The sequence below is a fragment of the Kogia breviceps genome, chromosome 4, assembly GCF_026419965.1.
Source record: "Kogia breviceps isolate mKogBre1 chromosome 4, mKogBre1 haplotype 1, whole genome shotgun sequence".
Classification (NCBI taxonomy): domain Eukaryota; kingdom Metazoa; phylum Chordata; class Mammalia; order Artiodactyla; family Physeteridae; genus Kogia; species Kogia breviceps.
In genome coordinates, this window is record NC_081313.1 from 474,902 (window position 1) to 494,299 (window position 19,398).

A 19,398-nucleotide genomic window follows, 5' to 3' on the forward strand; every position below is an offset into this window, starting at 1 on the left:
GACGGGAGACCCTTGGGGCTCTGGGCTCTGCAGGCAGGGCATAGAAACAGGAATCTTCGCTGGACTCGGCCGGGAAGGATCCTGCCTCTTGGGAAGTGAGCTGCGTGACCAAGTGTCCAGGACAGAGGTCTGGCTGCCAGCTAGCCAAGCGGAGCCCAGCCCACCTTGGGGACTCTAGCCGGGTGTCCTTACGTCGGGTCCACCCCAGCTGGGTTTTCCTTGCATCTTAACTGATAGCTCAGCTAGATGCAAGTGTTGGCACTCGCAGGTGAACACCAAGCCCGTCCTCTGTGTTCAGATGAGCTAGTCACGACGCTAAGATGTTTACATGAGCCCCCACCCACTCTTGCTCCTGTTTACCTTCCAACAGCCGCAGGAAGGGCCTGACGCTCCATCCCTCGTCACACTTTGGATAGAGGTGAGTTGGCAAAATGGTGCATCGACAAGTCACACACGTCGGTACTGATCTCGTGTAGAAAAACAGCCGGGAAAAGGCTCTTCCGTTCAACGTTTATGAACGAATAAGCATCAGAACCAGCGAGTAGCTGTCCTTGATCAGGTGCTTCTCACTCGGTCCAGGGTGGAGGGTGAGGCCACAGAGCACTGGCCTCTGGGCAGTGCCTCGCGTGTGACCAGGGTGGGTTCCTGCCATCTGGCCAGGGAATGGTCGTCCGAGTTGGAGCTCGATTGTCGGAGGTTTGTGAGGGTGTGTGAGTGTGAGGGTGTGTGAGAGTGTGAACGGGGGCGCGTGGGAGCTCAGTGGTGTCTGGAGCCGCCGTTGTGTGGGTCTGTCTTCAGGCTCCCAGAGGCTCCCTGCCTCCCGTCCGGAGGGCCTGGTACAGAAGCAACCCAGGGCTGTGCTCGGGTCTGACGCTCATTCTCAGCCCCGTTGCACCCAGCTGGCTGATGTCTCCTCGTGGGTGAAGTGACCGTGCTGGCGTTCACCCCAGGGTGGAGAGGTGGTGACACGAGACCTCACACAGTTCCCGGAGCGCGTGGCCAGCGCCACAGCCGCTCTGGTTCTGAGGCCTGGGCAGCTGCGCTCTCTGGGGGAAGGTGGGAGATCGCCCCTTCTCCTCCCGCCCCCGCCCCCTCCCAGCTGAGGCCAGTCAAAGAGTAGGGAAAGTCCAAGATGCTCCAGGCCGCCACCCCTGGAAGACCCCTCTGGCTGCCCAGTCCGTGGGACCAATGTGGGCCTGTCCTTGGGTCTCCATCTCTGTCACCAGCCTTCTCCCTGGGATGGACTGACCGACTCTGGCTCAAGGCTGAGGGGCCTGGAAGCCTCCCCGGAATGTTCTAGAAAGTTGTAGAGGACTTGAGACGGGGCTGCCCGGCCTGAAGTGGCCGGCAGCAGGAGGAAGCAGCCGTGTTTGGCGTGTGGGCTGTGTCCTGGCTGACAAGCCACTTTTCTCGGGGTGGGGGGCGGGGCGGGGGACAGCGACAGAAGCCTTTTGTTTGCTTCCGTTTACTTCTGAGAGCCGGGATATTTGCTTAGTTTCTAGCCTCCTGGCTGCACCAGCTCCACTCAGGGGGCACCTGGTTGGTGCCCACATGCCGGGCCCCGGGTGTGCCCGAGTTCCTCCACGGTCTTGTAGGAAGTGAGACGATGGCAATATGCGGCCTGGAACTGTGGGCAGTCACTTGGCAATCCGGACTCAAAATATTGCTGAGTGTTTGCCGGCCTCCGTAAATGGCACAGCCCCACAGGCCTGGTGCAGCAGGCTTGAAGCCCCGCCCCGCTCAGGAGAGGCTCGAGCACCCTGATGCTCCCCCCACCCCAGCCCCTGCGCACACCCCGTACCTCTCCCCTACACCCCCGTCTTCGCCCCTGCCCTACAGCCTCTGCCATACTTCCCTTGTCTACACCACTGCCCCTCACCCCTGAGGGTCTATACCTGACTTTCACCCCTGGCCCTACAAGCCCACCTACCCCCCCATGCCACCCCCCAGGCTGTGACATGCCAGGGGATGTTGCCAACAGGACAGTCAAATCTGGGGTGAGGAGGCAGTAGGGGCACCCTCGGGGGTGACCCGGGAGCGAGGGGCACCCCCAGGGCTCGAGCTGGCTGGGGCAGATCCAGACCGTAAGGGAAGTCTTCCCTAAAGGTGCTCCACAAAGGGCCCAGTGAGCCGGACACGCCGTGAACCCCTCAGTCAGCTGACGAGTCTCAAGGCCAGACCTCAGACTTCATCACCTAGAAATTGAGGATGGGGGCAGAGCAGGACCCGCTGCCGCTGAGTCACCTGACCGTGACGGAAGAGCACTGAGACCCCACGTGAGGAGCCCTCGCGCAGAACCTGGGGCACCCGCAGCCCAGGACGCAGGCGAATCTGGGGGTGGGTAGGGTCCCCAGGTGGGGCAGGTGCCCAGGTGAGGCAAGGTCTCCAAGTGGGGCGAGTCCCCAGGTAAGCCCTGGGGCGGGCACCGACTTCCCCTAACGCTTCCTCCCGGCAGCTTCGTCCACTTCTTCACACCCCACACCCCGCACCCCGCACCCCGCAGAGGTCCTTGGCCCCGCCCCGCCCCGCCCCGCCCCCTAGGCCTCGATCCGCCCCCGTGACCCCGCCCCCCGGTCCCACCCTGGATCAGGGCCCCGCACCTCGGTGGTCGGCAGCCACAGCGCGCAGGCGCGAACAGGTGTGCGCCATTTGAAAGAATGGCGCCGGCGGGGCGGCTTGGTTCTGTGTGAAGAGAAGATCCAGAGGAAGACCGGGCTGGCGCCTCACCGCGGCCTGGGTGCGCGGCGGGCGGCGGACGGGTGGGCGGCGCTGGCTGGGGGCGCGAGCTTCCCGCCGAGGTGTCGGCGGACCGGTCGGGCCAGAGGTGCCGAAACGCGACCGCGGTTCCCGAACGGTCGCAGGCCTGGGCGGGGCGAGGGTGAGGGGTGGGCTGCGGGGCAGGCCGGGAGCGGGTGGGGAGCCCGGAGCAGCGGTTGGGTGTGAGGGGCAGGCCTGGGGGGCCCGAAGTGGGGGAGGGTGGGGGAGGGGCTGGGGTTCCTAGCTGAGTCCGCAGAGAGGTGGGGGCAAGCTCGCCCTCTCAGACTGCCCGCGGGGAGCTCTTCTGAGCCGGGTTTGCTGAGCCCTTACGCCAGTGCTTTTCGCCTTGACTGATAAGGTCACTTGGGCTTTCTTTCCCCGTGAATAAGGTGCGTTAGGCCGATTTTCTGAAAAAGCTTGGAGCGCCTTCGTGTCTGGAGGAGGAGCGTGCCCTCTTGTAGGACTCCAGGGTGTCCCGGACCCTGCCCCTCCTGTGCTGAGCGTCTGTGGGCCCCTGACCTGAGGGATACGGGTCGCTAGTTTTCTGTTTTCCTGTTTTTGTCTAGTTTTGTCATCCACGTAATGCCCAGCTCATGAAATAGTTGGTAAATTGCCCCTTCTTCTGTTTTCCAGAAGAGATTGTGTGAAATTGGTGCCGATTCTTCTTTGTTTGATGGAGTTTTCCAGTGAAACCTTATGGGCGTGGAAATTTCTGTATTTGTAGCTTTTAAATTACAAATTCAATTTCTCTAGTCGTTATAGAACTGTTTGTATCATCACCTTCATCTTAGGTGAGTTATAGTTGTCTGGGGTTCTGCGAAACTAAGTTGTTAAATTTACGTGTGTAGAGTTTGTGGTATTTCCTTATAAGCCTACTAATGTCTCTGGGGTCTGTAGTGATACCCTTCTTCCGGTCCATGTTATTGGTCATCTGTCTTCTCTTTCTTGGTCTTTCTGGAGGTTTACGAATTTCATTAATCTTTTCAATGAGCCAACTTTTGTTTTTTCTCCATTGGTTTTCTGGTTTCAAATTTCATTGATTCTGTATAATTTTCTTCTTTCTGCTACTTTGCATTTATTTTGCTCTTCTTTTTCTTGATTCTTGAAATGAAAGTTTAGATTTCTGATTTGAGACCTTTTTTAATATAATATAAACATTTTAGTGCTATAAGTTTCCCTCAGCACAACTCTAGCTGAATCCACAAGTTTTGTTATGTTGTATTTTCATTTTCCTTTAGTTCACTATGTTTATTTCCCTTGACTTCCTCTTTGACCTATGGATTGTTCAGAAGTGTGTTCTTTTCATTTTTGTGTGACTGGAGGTTTTCCTAGTTTGTCTGGTATTTTTTTCTTTTTGTTATTGATTCTGGTGTGATTCCATTATGGTCAGAAAACATACTCTGTATGATCTTAATTGTTTTAAATTTGAAGTTTGTTTTATGGCCCAAGATCTGGTCTATAATGTTCCAAGTGCACTTAGAAAGAATGTGTACTCTGTCATTGACTGGAATGTTATATAAATGTCAGTTTGATCTTGTTGACTTGTGATGTTGTTCACTTCTTTTGTATCCTTGCTGATTTTCTGTCTAGTGATTCTCTTAATTACAAGAAGAGGGGTATTGAGACCCCTGACTCGAATTGTGGATGTGTCTATTTCTCTTTTCACTTAAAGATCCTAAATATGTATGCACCAAAGCTGTGCTCTTTGGTGCATACATATTTAGAATTTTTATGTCTTCTTGTTGGGGTGACCCTTGTAGCATATGTAGTATTATTCCTCCTTATCCCTGATAATTTTCTACAGTGAGATATCCACTTTATCTGATATTAGTGTAGCCACTCCAGCTTTCTTTGGTTTGGTGTTTGCAGGGTATGTCTTTACCAGTCTATGTGCTATTTCACCTTTAAACCTACCTATATCATAATATTTGAAATGAGTTTCTTGTAGACAGTGTATACTGTATATCATTTTTAATCTGCAGTGCCAATCTCTATCTTTTATAGTGTATTTAGACCATTTACATTTAATGCGTTAATACAGCAGAGCTTAAGTGAGCCATTTATTTTTTTTTCTGTTTGTTCCCTTTGTTTTTTCTTCTTTTGTTTCCAATTTCCTGCCTTCCTATGGTTTACTTGAGTATTTTTTAGTATTCCATTTTGATTTATCTACTATATTTCTGAGCATATCTCTTTGTATAGCTTTTTTAGTGGTTGCTCTACAAATTACAGTATACAGTATGTGATTTAACACAGTCTACTTGTGTGAACGGTTTACCATGTCAGGTGAATATAGAAATTTTACCACCATTTAGGTTTCATTATCTTCCCACTTTATAATTTAGTTGTCTAGACATTTCCCCTGCATACCTGAGAACCACAGTAATGATATGACTTTTTATAGTCATCCAATAGTTTAAATAGCTTAGGAGGAAACATTGACCCACATGTTTACCTGTTTCATTATTCTTTCTTCATTCCCGATGTCCCAGGTTTCCTTCTTTTATCTTTCCGTAATGTTTGAAGATCTTTCTTTAGCAGTTATCTTAGGGAGGTGTGCTGGTGACAGATTCTCTTAGTATTTCTTCATTTGAGAATATCTATATTTCACCTTTAGTCCTGAAGGCTGTTTTTGGTGGATATAGATTTCTGCGTTTAAAGGTCTTTTCTTTCAGCAATGGAAAAATGTGAGAGCACTTCCTTTGTTTCAGCACCATGGTTTCTGAGGAGTAACTCCCTGCCATGGGAGTTGTTTCTCCTTCTGGGTAATGCCTCTCTCTCTGGTTGCTCTCAAGATTCTTTCATTGTCTTTACTGTTCAGAAGTTTGATTCTGATGTGTCAGTTTTTGCCTTTTTTCTGTTTGGGGTTTTCTCAACTTCTTGAACGTGTAGGTTTATGTGTTTTGCCAAATTTGGGAAGTTTTCAGCCATTATTTCTTTAACTTAACATTTTTTATTTTTAGCCATACTGTTTTTCTCTTCTTCTTGAAACTCTGATTGGATCTCCACTGGGACCCCAATGACATGAATGTTAGATTGCTTTTTCTTCTTCCACAGGCCCCTGAGGCTCTTAATTTGTTTTAAGTTTGTTTTCTCTCTGGTAGTCAGATAGGACAATTTTGTTCAGTTTATCTTTGCATTTTCTCTCTTTGAATTTTTTCCTCTGTCATCTCCATTCTGTTATTGAGCTGCTTCCATGGATTTTTGTTTGTTTCTTTCAGTTATTGTATTTTTCATTTCTGAAATTTCTATTTGTTTCTTCTTTACATCTTCTGTTTCTTTGCCAAGAATCCCTATTTTCTTATTTGTTTCAGTCATGTTCATAATTGCTTATTGAAGTATTTGTATATCAATTGCTTTAAAATCCTTGTTAGATAATTCTAATTTCTGTCATCTCATTATTACTATCTATTGATTGTTTTCTCTCATTCAGATTGAGATTTTCCTAGTTCTTGAGCATTTTTGATTGGTCATTTTGATTGGGACTCTGCTTCCTATTTAAATCTCGTTACTCAGTACTGGCACTGCCTGGGTGCTGCCTTGTTGCTGAGGTGGTGGCCAGGCCCCTGTCACACACATAGCATCTGCACAGCCAGTCCAGGGCAGTAGTCATGTCCACTCACACTGTCCCGGTGCTGGCCACTGTGCGAAGCCAGGTGTACGAGGTACATTTTTTTTTTTTTTCTTGGCGTTGGGCTGGAGTGGGGCTGAGGTTGTCAGGAGTCTGTCCTGCAAGGCTACCCCTCCTGGTCGTTTGACCACGGACAGCAGGCTTACCTGTATCTTTTGGTAGGTGTCCATGGGTGTTTCTGGGTGGCCAGCTTCTCTTGCACTCAGATTGGGATGTATAGGAGACTGAACAAAACCAGCTCTCAGTGCTTGACCATTTTCTTCAGGTCCCTAGACAGTCCCCATGCTTCAGAGTCGCCGTGCTTCAGAGTTGCTTCCCGTGTTCTTGTCCAGGGTTTTTAGGTCTAATACACGGGAGGAATAGGGTGAAATGTGTCTCCTCTGTCTTGTCTGGAACTGGAAGCCCCCAAACCAGTTTCATATGTAATCAAGATGTGTTTTAAAACAAAAGTTCCTGGTCCAGACACACTGTCTTTTTCATTACAGAAGCTTACTTTTGTAGTGATGTTTGTCTAACGGCTGCTTACCGGGTGTGCCACGTAGAGGTGTTCGGTGCGCCTCGTGTGCAGCTGGCCCTCACCTGTAACAGCACGGGTGGTCAGGGCAGCTGCCGAGTGGGTTTCAGATTGCGATCCCTGCACAGAGGCCCACAGGCAACGGGGCTGAGCAGTCAGGTGTGGAAGTGGGAACCCCCTTAGGAGGTTTCCTGTTGAGAGGGTTTTGGAGGGAGAATAAATTATTGCAATAATTTATTTTCAATAAAATAATAAAGTTAAAATCTCTTAATTTTCTATTCTTAGGTGAACTTCGGTCATTATCTATTCCTGGAACTTACCAAGAAAAGATTACTCACCTAGGAAATTCTTTGATGAATTCTCTAGGTCTCTCACGAAACTCCTTGGTTAGTCTAGAGGTAAGTTTTAGGTTTGTTTCTTGAAAGAAAATTTATTGCTATCAATAGCAGTGGGTAGTATCTTTATGGTAAAAAAGGCAGTCTGTTTTATGACTATGCTTATAATACTTGTAAGCCATACACTTAACAGTGATTGTAAATCTTGTGCTGATTTTTTTTTAACATCTTTATTGGAGTATAATTGCTTTACAATGGTGTGTTAGTTTCTGCTGTATAACAAAGTTAATCAGCTATACATATACATATGTTCCCATATCTCTTCCCTCTTGCGTCTCCCTCCCTATCCCACCCCTTGTACTGATTTTCTTGTGTTGGCTGCGAGCTGGATTTCTTATGCATCACAGTATGTCTTCAAACGACTTTAGCAAGAAGTCATAGCTCTCTGATGAGGATGGTTGTATCTGTAAAGGAAACAAGATAAGGCCTGAAAGACGAATGTGGGCGTGCCAGTCACCCTTCATCCTTCATCCGCCGTCGTTTTCTTCATCCACACTGAGCTTCACATCTGTTTATGTCGGACTCGTGGCGGCCTCGGGCCCTCGAATGCCTTGCGTGCCTGACACGGCAGGCGCTGGTCCTCGTGAGGGAGTAGGAAGTCACCCAGGCGGTGCCGAGTGGGACCGCCCTGCGGACGCTGCCGGGGCTTCATGCGGGGAGAAAGCAGGCCGGCCGTCACTGCCCTGGAGCACGGCCTTTCGGCGCCCCTGACCGGGGGTCGGTCCAGGCCGCACCAGTGCTGGCTCCTCTCTCAGCCCCGTCCTCTCGTCCGTGCGACGGGAGCAGCGGCACGTCCGCTGGCGGGGCTGCGAGCGGAGGGAGTGGGCGCGTGCGGCTTACGCAGCTCGGCGCGTGCTGGGGCCTCGCAGGCGTCGGCCGTCCTCTCCCGCGGTCGACGCGCGCGGCCGTCTCACCGTGGCTGAGCAGGACTCCCAGCTGAGCATACCTTTCCCGCTTGCTCTCCCGGTGATGGCGTGTGTGCGCTTCGAGCGCGCCCGTTGGCTCGGGGGCTGGCTCGTGTTAATGGCCGTCTTACCGTGTTTGTCCTGGCAGGGCATCGAGTACCTGACGGCGCTGGAGCGTCTCAGCGTCCACTACAGCCGCGTCTCCTCGCTGGCGGAAGTCTTCCGTCTTCACTCCCTAACGGAGCCCGCGGAAGCGGACTTGCGGCTGAACCCCGTGGCGGAGAGCAAGCCTGACTCCCGCCTCTTCGCCGCGCACCTGCTCCCGCGGCTCCGGCAGCTGGGTAGGCCAGCCGCCCTCCTGGCCTCACTTGGTGCTGTCCGATGGGTGTCTCGTGTTCTTGGGGTGATGGCGCTGGTGACCCTTCTGGAAAGGGAAGCTGATTTCCTCCTCTCACAGGAGAGCTGCCTGGAAGGTGGCAGGAAGCCCCTTCCTGCGGCCACAGATGGCTGCTGGGGGTGGGGGCACAGGCATGGGCTGGCTCTGCTTTCTAGCTGTTCCCACACTCCTGCTGCCCTGTTTCCTGGCATGGTCTCCTGGGCATCGTCTCAGGCTCAGCCGGACAGCTGAGTTCAACCTGGTTTTACGTCCACCTGGGAGGGCACGGGCGAGAAGTTCATTGTCTCACACCCTCCCCAGGTGACAGGCACGGGAGAGTGTGAGGTCCTGTTGGCAGGTGCAGCCACCACCTTGGCTCAGTGGCCCGTAGCCTTAAAAGAACCGGATCTCTCAGGCTCGCAGGCCGAGCGACCGGGGTGCCCACCAGCCGTGCCCAGTCCGGAGGGTTGTGCTTGGGGAAGCCACAGCATCTTCCCACCCTCTGTCCTGGCTCTCAGGAGCCACTTTGCTGCTAATGCCCCCCCCCCTCCTGGCCCCGGTGTTGCACTTCCCGGGGAGAGAGCTGGGGCGTGTGCCTGAGGGCATGCTGGCCGTGCAGACCCTGGGGAAGGAGAGGCTTCGAGTCTCGGACTGGGTCCTCCCGTGAGAAGTGCTGATTAGTGGTGCAGCGGTGTCTGACTGGAGGAGGGTGGTCCTTCTCTGCCCCCACTGATCATGGCGTGTTCTCCATCCTGAGGGCCCTGGACTGCCTGGGGAGGCTGGGGGGCTTTCGGGGCATCTCCACCTCCCAGGCACTGAGCTACCCAAACCCAAATGAGACCCACATCATGGCGGCACCTGTCAGGTAAATGCTGGGCTCCGTGGTGGGCAGAGCATGGCTCTTGTCCTTTCAGGGCCTTTCAGGGCCTGTAGACGCCCCACTGGCGGCACCTCTCAGCTGCACACAGCTTCTCTCATGAACACCCCGGCTGCGTGCATGCGTCGGCTTACCTCCTGGAGCCCGGTCCTGGCGGGCCGTGAGCTCTGGGGAGCCTGGCTGCACCGTTAGGCTGTGCCCGCTTTGGGCCTAGGGGCGCTGACCCCCAGAGGCAGGCTGTTTAGTTTCAAACCTACTTAGAATTTCAACATTTAGTGCTAATTTTTAGATATTTGGGAGGATTAAGTGCCTGTGTTCTAACTTTTATTTGACTGTTAAGTATCCTAGAAACAGTTGAATTTGACCCTTTTTCAGAAGCATGACAATCCTTGTGGAAAGTTTTTGCAGTCTTCAGTCTTAAATCATTTGTTTCCGTTTGTGATGAAAGTTTTAAATTCAGTCTTAGACGGCTCGTATAGAGAAGGGGTTGTGAGAGCCTTCCCCCACGTGAAGGTGCTTTCAGGCATGAGGAAGGAGCCCAACTGGAGTCAGCCAGCGCGGGAGGGTGGAACTCTCGGAAGGCCCTCTCGCCCAGCGGGGTGCCTCGAGAGTGATCTGGGCGCGCCCTGGCCCGGGTTCTGGGAGAGTGCCGCAGTGAGGAGAGCGTGTGGTCTGGGGGAGAAGGTGGGTTTGCATCTGATTTTAGTCATGTTGAGTTGGTTTTAGAGTGGAACCGTCCAGAGAAGGATGCTCAGAGTAAGGGACGTGGAACTGACTCAGAAGCACAGCTCGGGCTGGGCAAGTAGAGTCACGTGTTGTCGGCACGAAGGCAGCGTCCAGGCCGTGAGATGGGAGGCCCCAGGCTGGTGTGTGGTGGATGGCGTCCCTGAGAGGACAGAGGGGCTGCTGTGCGGTGGCCACACCTGTGGAAGTGGGTACTGGGCACCTCCTCGTTCCCTCGTTTCTCACTGAGCTGGTGCACCTCCCGGGGTGCCGAGGGCTCAGCGCTCCCTAGGAGCTCTGTGGCAGCCATGGCAAGTTTCCGAGGGCCGGGCTCCGGCGTTTGGGAGGGGAGCCCCCCTCAGGTGCTTCTGAGGAGGTTGTGGACGAGTGGGGTCTTCTTGGGCCCAGGGCACACGCGGGGACAGTTTAAACTTGGCTCTGTCTCCCGTTCTGGTCCCGAGGATCTGAGGATGTAAACCCTGGGTGCCAACACACAGCCCGGGCGTCTTCTCTCCAGTGTGTTCAGGCTCTTCGCCCGTGGACACTTGCTAGGGGTGCTCAGTGTGGTTTGGGAACCTTGCCCAGGACCCAGGATGTGCGTTAAGAGGAGATGAGAAGGACGAGCCTGTGTGGGAACTTGCGTGTGTGTCTCCTTTCCTGCCTCCGGGGCATCTGAGGTGCAAGCCTGGTGCGAGCTGCCGGCCCTCTGGGAATCGGTGCTCAGCATGGCTGGGAAACCAGATGTAGCCCCCAGAGCCCAGCCTTGCTTTCCTGGGTCTGCCCGGTGATCTGGGGGATGCCGTGGTGGGGTCGCCCTAAGGGGAGGGAAGGTCCCCAGAACAAGGGTTGCAGTCCTGGTCACACGCCATGTGTGGCTGGCTGGGCGAGGGGCACCTTTAGTCCTGAGGGGAGGCCGGCAGGCACACCACCGGCCTCGTGGTCTGCTAGTTGCTCTGCGGCGTCTCCTCCCTGGACGACCGCCTGTGAGGGAGAGCGGGCGGAAAGCCTCCGGCTGCGTTTTGCTTCGGAGGAGTCTCTGACTCCAAGCAGAGCTTCCCAGCTGTTCTCAGAGTGGAAAGGCGCGCACAGGAGCGGTATTAACTAAAGTGCTGATGGCCACCTAGAGGACAGACCTCCAGGGGAGCGCGGGGAGAAACGCCGGGTACCAGCTGGGGATCAAGGAGACTGCGGGACAGCCTCTCTTCCTGTCGGCCACATTTTCTACATGGTATTTTTAAAAATATTTAAAATGTTTATTAGAGTAATGGATGTAAAATATGTGGCCCAAAAGGCCTGTGGTGAGAAGCAACAGTCCTTTCTCTACTCCTGGTCCGCTCCTCAGAGGCAGCTCTTTCCCTTCTGTAATTGTTTCTGCTTCCGGGTTCTGTTTCAGTTACTTTCTGATCTCTAAACAGTGCAGACTCTTTGCTATTTCTGGATGTGAACACTTTGAGCAGATCTGACAGCTGCCGGAGCCTCCTCTTCCCCACCCTGCGGTGTTAGCGCGTGGGCCCTGCTCCTTCCCGCGTTCTCGTTCAGTGCTCTGTGACCAGGGCTCCCGCTCTGCCTTGGCTGGGCTGTGGGAGCCTGTGCCCGGCTTCTCACCACCTCCCAGCTCCTGCCGTCTGCATCTTCATGTCTAACTTTAGATTGTCGGGGTGGGTAGTGTTTAAATGTGTTCTGAAAGCATATAGTCTTCATGTGTGTGGTTGATTCTAAAGGGTAGAAGTCAGTCAATGGTGTTTACCTTGCTTGTATGAGGATTATATACTCCTTGTACACCATTTTGATTTGTTTGAGGCTTTTAATAGTTTTTTTTCTCTTGCATTGTATGCCTTAGCTCATCTGTAAATTTCTCTAATGTAGAGGTCAGCTGACTTTTTCTTGTAAAGGGCTGGAGAGAATATTTTCAGCTCTGTGGACCATATGATCTATGTTTCAATTTCTAAATCCTGCCTTTGTAGTATGAAAACAGCTATAGGCGATACATAAACTAATGATTGTGTTCCAATAAAACTTTATTTACAAACACAGGCAGTGGGTCAGATTTGACCTGTGGGCCATACTTTGCCAACTTCTGTTCTAAGATCAGTTTCAAATCTCTAGAATCTCCTCTTCCCTCAGATGCCTCCCTTGGACCTCCCCTCCCCTCACTTCCCTATTTCAAACCAGACTAATTGCTGGGTAGACAGCTGTACGTGGTACCCTGCGGAATGGTCTGTGTATTGTGCACCCCAGATTCATATGCTGAAATCCTAAGCCCCAGCATGATGGGTTTAGGAGATAGGGCCCGTGAGAGGTGATTAGGTCCTGAAGGTGGAGCCCTCATGAATGGAATTGGTGTTCTCTTATGAAAGAGACCCCACAGAGCTTTCTAGCCCCTTCCACATTTGCGTGAGTTTTGTGAGTCACGTGGTGTCAGTCCTCTGACTTTGTCCTCCTTTGATAGTGAGTTGCCAATTCTGGGTCTTTTTCCTTTCCATATAAATTTTAGAATTAGTTTGTCAATATCCACAAACTACCTTGCTGGGATTTTGATTGGGATTGCATTGAATTACAGATTGAGTTGGGAAGAAACTGACATCTTGACACTATTGAGTCTTCATATCCATGAACATGGAATATCTCTCCATTTATTCAGTTCTTCTTTCATTTCATTTATCAGAGGTTGGTGATTTTCCCGATATAGATGTTGTATATATTTTGTTAGATTTATACCTTAGCATGTTGTTCTTTTGAGGCTAATTTAGGTTTTTTAGTTTCAAATTCCAGTTGTTCATTGCTGGTATTTGACTTGTGTACAGCTGATGGTGACAAAGTACCACAAACAGGGTGGCTTAAAATAATAGAAACTTACTGTCTTACAGTTCTTAGGCTACAAGTCTGAAATCAAGGTGTTGGCAGGGTTGCTTCCTTCTGGAGGCTCTGGGAGAGAATCCATTCTATGACTCCAGCTCCTGGTACTTTGCTGGCAATCTTCGGTGTTCCTTGACTTGTAGATGCCTCCCTCCAATCCTTGTCTTCACATGGCTGTCTTCTCTCTGTGTCTTTTCACAGAACTCCTCATTGTGCATGCCTGTCCTGCGTCCAAATTTCCCCTTTTTATAAAGACACCAGTCATATTGGTTAGGGCTCCCCATAATTTCCTCATTTTAACTTGATTACCTCTGTAAAGATCCTATTTCCAAATAAGGTCACATTCTGAAGTATGGGGTGTTGGGACTTTGTCATCTCTTTTTTAGGGGACACAATGTGACCCATACATCTTGAATTTTACAATCTTGCTATAGTCACTTATTAGTTCCTGGAGTTTTTGTTTGTTTTTTGGTTGATTCTTTGAGATTTTCTACATAGATGGTTGGTATGTCATCTGTGAAAAACGATCGTTTTATATCGTCCTTCCCAATCTGTATACCTTTTATTTCCTTTTCTTCTCTTATTGTGTTAGCTTGGACTTCTGGTACAGTGTTAAAAAGCAGCGGGTAGAGGGGGCATCCTTGCCTTGTTCCTGATCTCAGCAGGATAGCAGCTGGTTTCTCACCACCAGGTGTGATGTTAGCTGTGGGCTTTCATAGGTGTTCTTTATCAAGTCGAGGAGGTTCCCTTTGATTCCTAGTTTACTGACCACTTTTATCATGAATGGGTATTGGATTTTGTCAAACGCTTTTTCTGCGTCTATTGATATGGTCATATGACTTTTCTTTTTGAAGCTGTTGATGTGATGGATTACACTGATTTTTTTCAAATATTGAACCAGCTATGCATACCTGGAATAAATCCCACTTGGCTGTGGTGTAGACTTCTTTTTATACATTGTTGGACTCAATTTGCTGATACTTTCTTGGGGATTTTTGCATCTGTGTTCATGAGAGATAACTGGTCTATAGTTTCCTTGTGTTATCTTTAATGGTTCTGGTATTAAGATAATGCTGCCCTCATAGAATGACTTAGGGTGTATTCCCTCTGTTTCTGCTTCCGTCTTATGGAAAAGATTGTAGAGAATTGGTATAATTTCTTCCTTGAATGTTCGGTAGAATTCACCAAGGAACCCATCTGGATCTGGTGTTTTAGGAGGCTATCAACTATTGATTCAAGTCTGTAATAAATACCAGTCTGTTCAGATTATCCATTTTTTCCTGGTGTCGGTTTTGGTAGATTGTGTCTTTCCAGGAACCATTCCATTTCATCTAGGTTATCACATTTGTGGGCATGGAGTGTCATAGTGTTCCTCTTTTATCTTCTTATTGTCCACGGAACAGTTCCTGCTGTGCTCCTTCTTTTAATTCTGATATTAGTAATTTGTGTCTTTTTTTCCTTAGGTAACCTGGTGGCATAGAGGTTTTTCCACTTTATTGATCTTTTTAAAGAACTAGCTTTTGGATTTGTGGATTTTTTTTTTCCCATTTTCAGTTTCATTGATTTTTGCTCTAATTTTTATTATTTCTTTTCTTCCTCCTGCTTTGGATTTAATTTGTTATTTTCTTAGTTTCCTAAGCTAGAAGCTTAGATTATTGATTTCGGAGCTTACTGCGTTCTAATACATACATTCAGTGTTACAAATTTCCTTCTACGCATTGCTTTCACTGCATCCCACAAATTTTGATAAGATGTATTTTCTTTTTAATTTAGTTCAAAATATTTTTATTTTGAAATATTTTAGTTCAAAATACTTCTTCTGAGATTTCTTTGACTCGTGTTATTTGTTTTTTTTGTTTGTTTGTTTGTTTGTTTGTTGTGGCACGCGGGCCTCTCACTGTTGTGGCCCCTCCCGTTGCGGAGCACAGGCTCCGGACTCGCAGGCTCAGCGGCCATGGCTCACGGGCCCAGCTGCTCCGCGGCATGTAGGATCTTCCCGGACCGGGGCACGAACCCGTGTCCCCTGCATTGGCAGGCAGGCTCTCAACCACTGCGCCACCAGGGAAGCCCTCGTGTTATTTGGAAATACGTTGTTTAATAACCAAGTTTTTTGAGATTTCCCAGTTATTTTTCTGTTATTTATTTTATTACTAGTTTAATTCCACTGTGTCCTGAGAACAAATATCATATGATTTGTTTTCTTTTAAATATGTAAAAGTGTGTTTTATTGCCCAGAATGACTCTATCTTGGTGAATGTTCCATGTGAGCTTCGGGGGAATGTGTATCCTGTTGTTTAGATGCGGTAGATGTCACTACATCCAGGTGATGGGTGGTGCTGAGTTCAGCTATGTCCTTAGTGACTTTCTGACTGCTGGGTCTTCCCCTTTCTGAAGGAGAGGTGTTGAAGTGGATCCATCCATTTCTCCTTGAGTTCTATCAGTTTTTGCACCATGTAGTCTGATGCTGTCTTATTAGGCACAGACACGTCAGGGGCTGTTGCGTCTTCTTGGAGAGCTGGCCAGTTGTCCTCACGTCATGCCCCTCTTTGTCCCAGATCACTCTCCCTGCTCTGAAGTCAGCTCTATCTGAAAGTAATGTAGCTACTTCTGCTTTCTTTTGATTGGTGTCAGCATGGTCTGTTTTTCTCTATCCATTACTTTTAATCTATGTGTCTTTATATTTAAAGTGGGTTTCTTTAGGTAACATGTAGTTGGGCCTTTTATTTTGATCCATGCTGACAATCTCTGCCTTTCACTTGGTACATTTAGACCATTGATGTTTAAAGTGGTTATTGATACAGTTGGATTAGTAGCTGCCATGTTTGCTGTTTCTACTTGTTGCCCTTGTTCTTTGCTCCTATTTTTGTCTTCTGATCTTTTCCTTCCTTTTGTGATTTTAAAAGATCATTTTATGATTCCATTTTCTTTCCTTAGCATATCAGTTATACTTATATTTTCACTTTTAATGGTTGCTCTGGAGTACACAGGACAGGCAGACCTTGTTTTTTGTGCTTTGCTTGATTGTGATTTGCGGATATTGTGTTTTTACAGGTTGCAGGTTTGTGGCAACCCTGTGTCAAGCAAATATGTTGGTGCTCTTCTTCCAATGGTATTTGTTCACTTCATGTCTCTGTGTCACACTTTGGTAATTCTTGCAATATTTCACACTTTTTCATCTTTTTATATTGTGGTGATCTGTGATCAGTGATCTCTGATGTTGCTAGTATGACTTGCTGAAGGCTCAGATGATGGTTAGCATTTTTTAGCAATAAAACATTTTTAAATTAAGGTATGTAATTGTTTTTTAACATAATGCTACTTATTGCTCACTTAATAGACTACAGTACAGTGTACACATAACTTTTAGATGCACTGGGAAACCAAGAAAATGGTGTGACTTGCTTTATTGCAATATTTGCTTTATTGTGGTGGTCTAGAGCTGAACCCTCAACATCTTCAAGGTCTGCCTATATACGTTTACAAGTAATCCAAGACCACTTTCAGACACTATACCACTTCACAGATTGTGCAAGTACCTTATAATAACAAAATATTCCTAATTCCTCCCTCCTGTCCCTTGTATCATTGCTGTCATTCATTTCATTTATACCCAAACTGTAACCCTGCATGTAATACATGGACATAACGTATTGAGTACATTGTTGCTATTATTTCAAGCAAAGTGTTGCCTGTTAGATTGTAAGAAAAATAGAAGTTTTTATTCTGCCTTCACTTATTCCTTCTCTGATTTGAGGTTCTGACCTGTGTCATTCTCTTTCTCTCTAAAGAACTTTTAATGTTTCTTACCAGGCAGGTCTACTGGCAACAAATTCCCTCAGTTTTTGTTTATCTGAGAAAGTCTTTATTTCTCCTTCACTTTTGAAGGATAATTTTACAGGGTACAGAATTCTAGGTTGGTAGTTTTTTTGTCTCCATACTGAGTATTTCACTCTACTCTATTTTTGCTTGCATGGTTTTCCCCTCTGGCCTATTTCAAGATTTTTTTCTTTGTCTTAGGTTTTCTCCAGTAGAATATATTCCTTGCTGTAATTTTTTTGGCATTTATTCTGCCACTGTTCTCTGAGCTTCCTGGTTCTGTGATTTGGTGTCTGACATTAATAAGGAAATTTTAAGTCATCTTCAAACATTTTTTTGGTTCCCCTCTTTCTTCTCCTTCTGGTATTCTCAAATGTGTATGTTACACCTTTTGTAGTTGTCCCACGATTCTTGGGTATTCTATTCTGTTTTTTTTCAGTCTTCTTTAATCTTTGCTTTTCAGTTCTGGAGGTTTCTATTGATATATTCTCAAGTTGCGAGATCCTTTCCTCAGCCATGCCCAGTCTAGAGCTCATCAGAGGTGTTCTTTTCTGTTACAGTGTTTTTGACTCTAATGCTTCTGTTTGCTTCTTTCTTAGAATTTCTATCTCTCTGTTTACATTCCCATTCGTTCTTTCATGTTGTCTCTTTTTTCCATTAGATCTTTTAGCATTATTACTCATAGTTGTTTTAGATCGGAGTCTGATTTCATCCAGCATTTCTGCCATATCTGAGTCTAGCTCTAATGCTTGCTGTTTTTCAGTGTTGTTTTGGCTACTTGGAGTCCCTTGAGATTCCAGACGCATTTTAGGATGGGTTTTTCTGTTTCTGCAAAAAACGTCATTGGTATTTTGATAGGATTGCACTGATTCCATAGATTGCTTTGGGTAATATTGACATTTTAACAGTGTTAAGTCTTCCAATCAGTGAACGTGGGGTGTGTTTCCATTTATTTATCTCATCTTTAATTTCTTTCAGCAGTGTTTTGCGGTTTACCCGTCCTTGATTACCTGAAGACTAAGTTACCACAGAGTTTAGGTGGTCTGGTGCAGTGTCCTGTTATCCAGAGGTGACAGTGGATACCCAGAGAGGCTGCGTGTGTCCGCTGTCAGGTTTCTGTGGTCAGACCCCGAAGGAGAACCAAGTCGCCTTCTTTCTGCAGGGATCTGGAACACTTTCACTATGATAAAATAAGGAATATCATTCATTGACCTCTCAAAGTATGATAAGGTGTCATAAAATCAATATTTATAGTATGTGATTGAGTTCTGTTTTGAAGAGTGATTTCTTAAGCTGCCTTTGTTGGAAATGAGGTTCCCTGTGAGTGTTCACCTCTGTAGGGAGGGACGTCCTGTTCTAAAACCTCACATTTCAGTTGGTAGGGAAATGTTTTCACTTAATGTGAAAATAGAAATTCGGAACACCACATCCTTGAACTTACTTTTTTGTTTGTTTGTTTTTTGTTTTTTGGCCGCGCTATGTGGCATGGGGGAATCTAGTTCCCTGACCAGGGATTGAACCCTCGCCCCCCTGCATCGGGAGCACGGCCTCTTCACCACTGGTCCCCAGGGAAGTCCTCCTTGAACTTTCTTGATCACACGTATGGCACTGTGCACGTGCTAGGAGATCCTAGCATGGGAGCTTCTTGGGACTTCTGTCCTTGAATGAATCCTGGTGTGTTGACCAGTTGTCCTGGCCGAGTCCGCTCCAACTTCACTGTGGTAGAGACACCAGCTCCTCCTCCTCGGAGACCTTGTGGCCATGCTTGTGGTGTAGGCATCTCCCTTCCGGGGTCTGTACGGGCTGGAGTGCTCTGTGGGCTGCAGCACCAGCACTGGGTTTGCTTTTCTTTTCAGACCGCATCACTCCAGAGCCAAGTGCACTGACCCCTCGGCCAAGAAGTGCTCGGTTGCGGACGCGGATGACGAGGCGGCCCTGAACCTCGCTGCTGAGTGTGAGTAGGACCTGAGCCACCCCCCGGGAGCACAAGTTCCAGCCGACGGGCGGGGGCTGGCTTCCCGAGCCCCAGGCAGGCTGCTGCTCCACGGGGAGGGCCCACGCCGCAGCCTGTCTGGGGGGCTGGTGCCTGCTGGCGTCAGGGGCCACGGTGGCCTTCTTTAGAAAACTTACCTTTACATGTAGAATCTTCATGAAATCTGTGCACTTGTAAATGTCAGTAATTTGGATCACGGAATTACAAAAGTAGAGGTCAGTGTATTTGAGGTGGATGTAGTCATGTTGCAGGGCTGTTTCTATCAGGTCCCTCCTCAGATCAGTTACAGGGATAGGGAAGAAGTGAGATGTCTAAGCAGACAAGGAGGAAGCGTCCTGTGCTGGAGGGAGTGAGTCCCTGCTGGCCACGAGGGGACTCCCGGCTCCAGCTGCACATTGGTGAGGACATGCGACTTGACGAGGACATGCACGTGAACTTCATGCCCTTTGCTGGGGCTCTTCCGCCAGGACTTGTGTGTGAGCTTCAGCTCCATTGCTGCTGCTTCTGAGTTGTGGGTTCCTGAGAGCTTTCCATGAAGACGCAGCAGGCTAGGGCTTA

At 48.6% G+C, this 19,398-nt stretch overlaps 1 protein-coding gene across 1 annotated transcript in view; it reads left to right on the forward strand.

The window, feature by feature from the left end:
* Nucleotides 1-663: 663 nt before the first annotated feature.
* Nucleotides 664-19,398, forward strand: part of CEP72 (centrosomal protein 72) — a 34,592-nt gene continuing 15,857 nt past the window's right edge. The window contains 8 exon segments of the mRNA XM_067031688.1: nt 664-696; nt 951-1,056; nt 2,591-2,737; nt 7,185-7,297; nt 8,348-8,540; nt 9,094-9,238; nt 9,333-9,440; nt 18,704-18,941. Of these exon segments, the coding sequence (XP_066887789.1) occupies nt 664-696; nt 951-1,056; nt 2,591-2,737; nt 7,185-7,297; nt 8,348-8,540; nt 9,094-9,238; nt 9,333-9,440; nt 18,704-18,941 (1,083 nt within the window).